At 38.6% G+C, this 7,152-nt stretch overlaps 1 protein-coding gene across 1 annotated transcript in view; it reads right to left on the minus strand.

Annotated features, from left to right (window-relative positions):
• The window catches only part of GAD1 (glutamate decarboxylase 1 (brain, 67kDa)), a 17,868-nt gene extending 11,692 nt beyond the window's left edge, over positions 1 to 6,176 (minus strand). The window contains exons 1-2 of the mRNA XM_009696736.1: positions 6,089 to 6,176; positions 1,416 to 1,528 (exon numbers count right to left, since the gene is read on the minus strand). Coding sequence (XP_009695038.1) covers positions 1,416 to 1,528; positions 6,089 to 6,090 — 115 coding nt within the window. The 5' untranslated portion in view covers positions 6,091 to 6,176. The remainder of the gene's footprint in view (positions 1 to 1,415; positions 1,529 to 6,088) is intronic.
• Positions 6,177 to 7,152: the final 976 nt, after the last annotated feature.

Below are 7,152 nucleotides of genomic sequence, written 5' to 3' on the forward strand. Positions count from 1 at the left end.
GGAAAGAGGCACTTTGCAGGCTATGATTCAGCTAATCTATTCTGACATTTACTTTTGAAGAACGTGACTTGAGGGAAAGCATCTATTTCTCTTGCTTTACTGCTAAAAAGAGCCCAGGACAATTAGCTCAGTTCTATGACTTTAAGGGCAACAAAGCTGGTGAAGGGCCTGGAGAAAAAGCCTTATGAGGAGCGGCTGAGGGAGCTGGGGTTGTTTAGTCTGGAGAAGAGGAGGCTGAGGGGAGACCTGATCGCCCTCTACAACTACCTGAAAGGAGGTTGTAGTGAGGTGGGGATTGGGCTCTTCTCCCCGGTAATTAGCGATAGGACGAGAGGAAATGGTCTCAAGTTGCGCCAGGGGAGGTTCAGGCTGGACATTAGAAAGAACTTCTTCACTGTTAGAGTCGTTAGGCATTGGAACAGGCTCCCTAGGGAGGTGGTGGAGTCATCGTCCCTGGAGATGTTCAAAAAACGTTTAGATGTGGCGCTTCAAGACATGGTTTAGTGGACAGGGTGGCATCAGGTGTACGGTTGGACTTGATGATCTTTGAGGTCTCTTCCAACCATAATGATTCTATGATTCTATGATTCTATGACACAGACCTCAAGATTTAGCAAGATGAATCTCATCCATAAAGTCTAGAAAAACTTCTTCCTCTAATATTTCTTCATCAAGAACACTCAAAGATCTGTATTTTTCTAGCAGATGGGACTGGAGACAAAGCAAGTACGCATTCCTGGATTTTAAGGGGGCTGTTCCAAAGGAGGTGGAATTGTCCTTCATCCTCTAAAACAGGACTGCATATCTCCACACGTCAAACCCAGAAATCTGGAGTTGTGCTGGGCATCCACGCTGTCCACATAGGGGCCCAGGACCTCCACATGGTTTACCAGTCTTCTCTATCACTGCTGACTGCCTTTATATCACCTTCATAGGAAGACACTTTGTCTTGGTGTTCATACTGGAATCATACTTTCGAATCCAGTCAGATTATGTCCGAGGAAGCGACAGGCAATCACAGTCTTTTTCTGACTGCGAGCCCAAATCCTCACTGACCATCAAAGAGGTCAGTACACAATTCTCAAGAGCTATTGGTCAGCAGGAGTTGTGGTTGCTCAGCACCTCCAGAAATGAAACACAAAAAAAAGGATGTTTAAATGCCTAACTGTATACCAGAGCTTGTAGTCAAGTTTAAAGATGTTGACTAGCCATACTCAAAGATAACTTTTTCCCAAAACTTTTTTGTGGGATGTTTAAACAAAGCATCCCTGCTTCTAAATAGCTGACTCACCTGCTTCTAAATATCTGACTCACTGTTTTGTGTTGCAGATATTGTGGGCATTCAGACACAGCTTATGTTTATTTTAACTTTTGAAGTTTTAGTCAAACCACCAAAACAGAGAGAAAAAACTCACCAGGTGAGAATATTCCATCACCATCTTTATTTGACCATCCAATAATCTCTCTCATCTTTCGAAGTGTTATTTGTTCCATGAGGACAAAAACAGGGGCAATTTCATAGGTAAACCTGCATGGATAAAGTAAAACAAACAAACAAACAAACAAGGAAAATCGTATACAGATTCTAAAAACACACAATACATTCCCATTCTATGATTCTTTGTGAAAATGCTTAAGATTCCTAAAAGTTTTCCTATAAATTGAGGTTCTGATATTGCAACCTTTACCCAAGCAAAAAAACTCAGGAAGACAATACTGGAAATATTGGTCAATAAAAACTGCAGTATTAGCTCTTTTGCAACCTAACACTCACCATCATAGCAGTGCTGACTGCTGTACAAGATTGTATTGTAAGACATTTGTTTCCCAAAGTCCAATTCCACACTTATGGAATAACATACAGCCAAATCCTTGTGAATACAGTGAATGTCACTGAGCTAAACACAACCATAATTAGAAGTATTGAGCTAGGGCTTCAAAGTCTAAATACAATTAATTATGTGGATTTATTCTGTTGATGATCTTCAAGGACAACTTGTTTCTACAATACCGTGCGATCAATAACTGTCAAGAGTAATTATAAATGATGATTTTCTAATTTCCAATTGCTAAAAACAAGTCAGCAGTCAACCATAGTACCCACTTAATGAGGGCAAAAAACATTGCATAGTCTGGTATACCCTGATGTTACAGACAGATACGTGGATGGAAAGTGACAGCCATGCAACCATTTTTGGTTATCAAGGTTGGTGATAAATTGCTACTGCTGTAAACAAACTCTGCTTGCTGCGTACACACAGACACATACACAAAAAAAAAAAAGTAAAAAAGGAGAGAGGAAAAAGGAAGCAAAGAGAAACTAAACAATCAACCTGTGATTTCCAAAGGAATCTATAAGAGTATGAGCCTCTGACACTTTGGATCTGACTGACATCTCCCACTTGAATAATTTTGCCAAAACATACATGTTGTCTCTCTAATACTAAAATGACATTTTGAGAATAGGTATGGCAAACTTTAAGGAGACATGTGATACGAAGAAGGGAATGTGTGTCTGAAAAGCTTGTCTTTTTACAGCTACCCTGCTTAGTTAAAATATTAATTTTTCTTTCAATCCTTATGTGTCCTTAGTCCATCAGAGAAACACCACCACTATTTTTAAAACATTTGTTTAAGACTAAACAGTATTTGTAATTTGTTTAATTGTCGTAATTGCTATTTTCAGAAGCCAAACTACTGCTTATCTTGCTCTTACTATCATTAGAACTGTCAGAAACAGACAGTTGAACACTGATCTGAAGTTTGGGTGCTGCCAATATTTACAGACAGACAAAATTAATAAACCAATCCATGTCTGCTAAGAGTGGGGATTTTTTTGTTTTGTTTTGTTTTTAAGTACTGCAAGTCTAGGTTATATTGCAATCTTTATTTAGGCAGGATGACCAACAGGAGTCAACAGGAACTCAGTGGCATATAGATCCCTGTAGCCTAACACAAGATATGTTTAAGTCAATGTGATTTTTTTTTTTCCACCAGTTTAAATACATTTTGATTTTTGTCCCGAGACCTTGCACACTGATCCCTACATACTTCCCATAAGACTTAAAGGCTTGTATAAAAATATATATAATGTTAAGCAAGTTTTTTGTATATAAAATACCAAGTCTTTGCAAGGGGAATTTTGAATATACTTAAATCCAAGCAAAACAGCATTTATTTATTTTATTATGTAATTATTTTCTGAGTCTCCAAAGACTGACAAAGAAATAGAAGACTGCAGATGATTATAAATGATAAGGCCAATGCAGCTATATTAGATGACAGCTATGATTTTCAAAATCACATCTTGCTAAAGTTCACTCCAACTTATTTGTTTTAAACTTACATGATTTTGAAAAATTCAGTTAAACACAGAAAAAGTGTTTGGCTTGGACAGGACTCTCCAGCTTTAGAACCAATCTCCTAACAAAAAATGCTGATTCAATTTTTCAAACAGTTACAACCTTTACAGGTATTTCTGTGAATTAACTAAAACAGTCATGAGTCTCAGCTCTTTACTATACAGAACAAATGAATGGGTATTTTAGTAGTGGTCAGTGCTGGCTTAATTCTGCACTCACCTAAAGGCCAAATCATTTTATCAGGCCAAATCATTCTAGCTACCTGTTCTCCTGTTTGCCAGTATGAAAAAATTATTCTGAGAATAAACGTAAAGCATTTTACATAATTTTGCTATGTTACAATTTCATATGCAGATATGCATAATACTTAAAATATCCAATACAATTCTCTTGTCTCAGCTAACAGTGGGCACAAAGAGAACTTCCAGATAATGTTATTGCTTTCTAACCCCAGCTGGCTGCTGCATGGCGAGCAAATGCCCTGTACTACAGATCCCTAGAGCTGGATGAATAACGGTAACTTCTGAAATTTCCACCCTGAAGGTCTTAGGATTAGTGACTGAGCTATGAATAGCACATTGATATATTATTTCCAAGTCAATTTGGGAACCTTGTTATGTTTAATTTATTATCTTCACAGTGACATTTAAGCAACATTTCCTAATGACAATTTAAAATTTTAAGACAGTACAGATGTTTGGATTACTCAAAACTCATTTGCGAAAGAAAACACATTTTTTAATTGCTCACAAATATTTGAAGTATTGTTCATATGTAGAAAAGAAAAAAAGGCAAATGGAAATGATTCCCTACCATAGTCCAGTCTTACTGTCACTTGTGTGTTACCTGCTTGTGTAGCTGAAATAGGTTAGAACAGTTTCTAGGTAAAGGTCAGAACCTGCTCTTCTGTGCTGGAACACTGCTCAAAACAAATAATATGTTCTCCAGAGCTCACAGAGACGATTTGGCTATTTTTAATAACCTTCTCTGTCAGTTCTCTGAATCATATTTTACAAACATCTTGCTTTAACCTTACTTGTAATTACTGTGTTATTTGAAAGCATATCACGTTGACCTTGGTTTGCTGAAAAAAAAAAAGAGCAATCTATTATTTTGCATTTGCTGAACCTCATACAAGCAAATAGATAATTATTTTCAAGATATATTCTTGTTTAAAGTATAAATGGATCAGAAACTAGCTTTACAGAACTAATTAACAGTTTACTTTTAAAACCAAAGGAAAAAGCAACCTTATTTTAAAAAAAAAAAGCTACTCTTTCAGAAGCGAGTGCAATATTTTTAATAACGATGGCAATTTTTCATAATACTATCAGTCTGCCACAGGGCTGAATTCTATCCTATCAGATGCATGCAATTTCAATGATTACAAAAGGATAACTAAACTAGGATAACTAAGTTAGTCAAAGGAAAAGGGGTTTGCAAAAAGTGACACTCTCTGAACTATGTTTTTGTCACAGAGGAACTTATTTTACAATTAAAATATATGTTGCTGAGTTTTCTTCCCAATCAGCTTTTAAATCTAAATGTCTAATACCAGTTTTTGGCACACAGAGAACTACTTGAGAAGACGATTATTACGAAGAGCAGGCTGGTTTTGGCTGCAGCACCTTATGTATTTTTCTTTATTGCTAACGTCACAGAACAGGCACAGCTCGTAATCTACATAGAGCTGCTAGTAATCAGCTATACTTAATGAACCATATACTCATGGATAGGCCAGTGAAAATATTGTTCATTTTCCAATCTGCAGACACATTTCCAGTGCTCTGCCAGTTAGCAACAAACTACCCAAAACAGAGGTAGCTTTAGCATTAAAACACATCCAATACAGGACTAAAACAGAGCAGTCTGTTACCTGCCAAGTATTTGGACTCCCATCACATTTTTCAGCATATACAAGTCAATATATAAACAAAAACTGGCTAGAAGGTTTTTGGGTCAGTGGGGTTTTTTTTCCATTAATTGCACTCTTTGTTGCAAAAATTCAACATCACACCTTACGTTTACATCTAGCTTTCATTAATTTTGAGGTAAAGAAAAATTAGGAAAAGTTTCCTCATTGATAGATTCTAGATGCAAAATTTTACTTTTTTATACTTCCATTTATTTATTTACATACAACTTTAATAAATCTTAGACTGAGTAATTCCTCCATTACGATCAAATTAATTTTCATTGTTACATTTTTAATCATTTTGAAGCCATGCAGAATCATTTCTTTACCAGCACATGAACAGGAGAAGGTGGCGCCCCAAGCCTGCTACCTCTGAAGTCAACAGGAAAAAAGACAATGAACTTTTACATATTTTGTACTCTAGTGTTAATATATGGATAGCTGCATAATTACTCCGTCTAGAGACAAAGCTTTAAAAAAAAAAACATTGGGAAAAGATGAAGATTGGTCCAAGAGAAGAAAAATAATTTAATGTTATTTTATTAGAATCATCATGGTTTACTTACCATGTGCTCTGGGATATTTGCATTTCTGTTTATCAGAAATGTAAACCTGCTCAGCTTTATATAACTATTTTCACTATATTACTGCCACATTGAGAAAAATACCAGATGCTTTTATTGAAGACGCAGCAATCATCATTTAAAGGAGAAAATTATACACGTCTGTGACACTACGTGTCTACCATGATAGATGCCAGCTCCTGTAAGCACCAGTCACAGACACTGACGACAAGACACACACGGCTTACATGTTCGTATTAGCAGTTGATGTCAGCCACTCCCCAGCCAAGCCAATAATGTCCAGCCCTGTGGACAGCTGATTGAAAAAGCGAGGATGACCTGGAAAGAGAATTGAGAGCAACTTAGAACTTCACCGGTATCTCTCACGGTTTCAATTTTAAACCGTCCAACGACGGTGACACAAACGATAGTTCTGCACTCATAACGCACTTGCAGCAAAGTTTTCAAAGCAAGTCCTGCTTATGGGGAGACCGTTAACCAACACTCACGGATGCCTTGTTACAAACTTGAAAAAATGCTTTGGAGGGAGCTCCTGTATGGAATCATTAGCGTTTAAATTAAAGGAGAACCTCAGAGCCGACTGAGCCTGTGAAACACCTCTGAAACCTGTGCGAGGGCTCGGGCTAGCCCATCTCCAGAGTCCGCCCTCCCTCGCCCAAGCTGTGAACTGGGGGGTGGTGGGGTACTTGACAGTAACAACCTGCAGGTGCTGGGGTCATTTGCATTCGAATGGAGAAAGAGAGGAAGGTTCATCCGCTTGTAACAAGGCTGTGGGATAAGGGGGGGTGCGGAGGAGCCGGTCGCTTGCTGCGCTGCACGGCCAGGGGTACGGCGGGACCCGCTGCAACGGGGCCCTGGGAGCCCCCTGAGAGCTCCTCGGCACGGGCGTTTTCCCCACGTGGTTAAAAAACTAGGATTCACCTCATAAACAAAGGCTTTGCTATCAAACCGAAGTTAATCCCATTCCCGCATTTCAGCTAAAACCGCTTTAACAACTTTGACAAGCAATAAGCCTGGCTATTTGGGGTCTGCTCTTCTAGCACGAAGAGATGAAATTCCTAACGAACGATGACGGACTTTGAGGGGAGGGGGAAGATGTCATGATTTAGCCCTTATCTCTGCTCTCTTGGGAAAGGGCAGGCAGATAACGCACTGGGGACAGCCCAGCCCGAGAGGGGGGGCCAGCGCCTGACGCCCGGAGGGACCTTGTCACGTCGCATTTGGCTCAACACTGGAAACATCGTCATCTTTTGACATAAAGAAATAAATGCGATTCTGCTCCGAGCGATGT

Source organism: Cariama cristata, unplaced genomic scaffold, assembly GCF_000690535.1.
Source record: "Cariama cristata isolate BGI_N322 unplaced genomic scaffold, ASM69053v1 scaffold33693, whole genome shotgun sequence".
NCBI classification, from domain to species: Eukaryota; Metazoa; Chordata; class Aves; order Cariamiformes; family Cariamidae; genus Cariama; species Cariama cristata.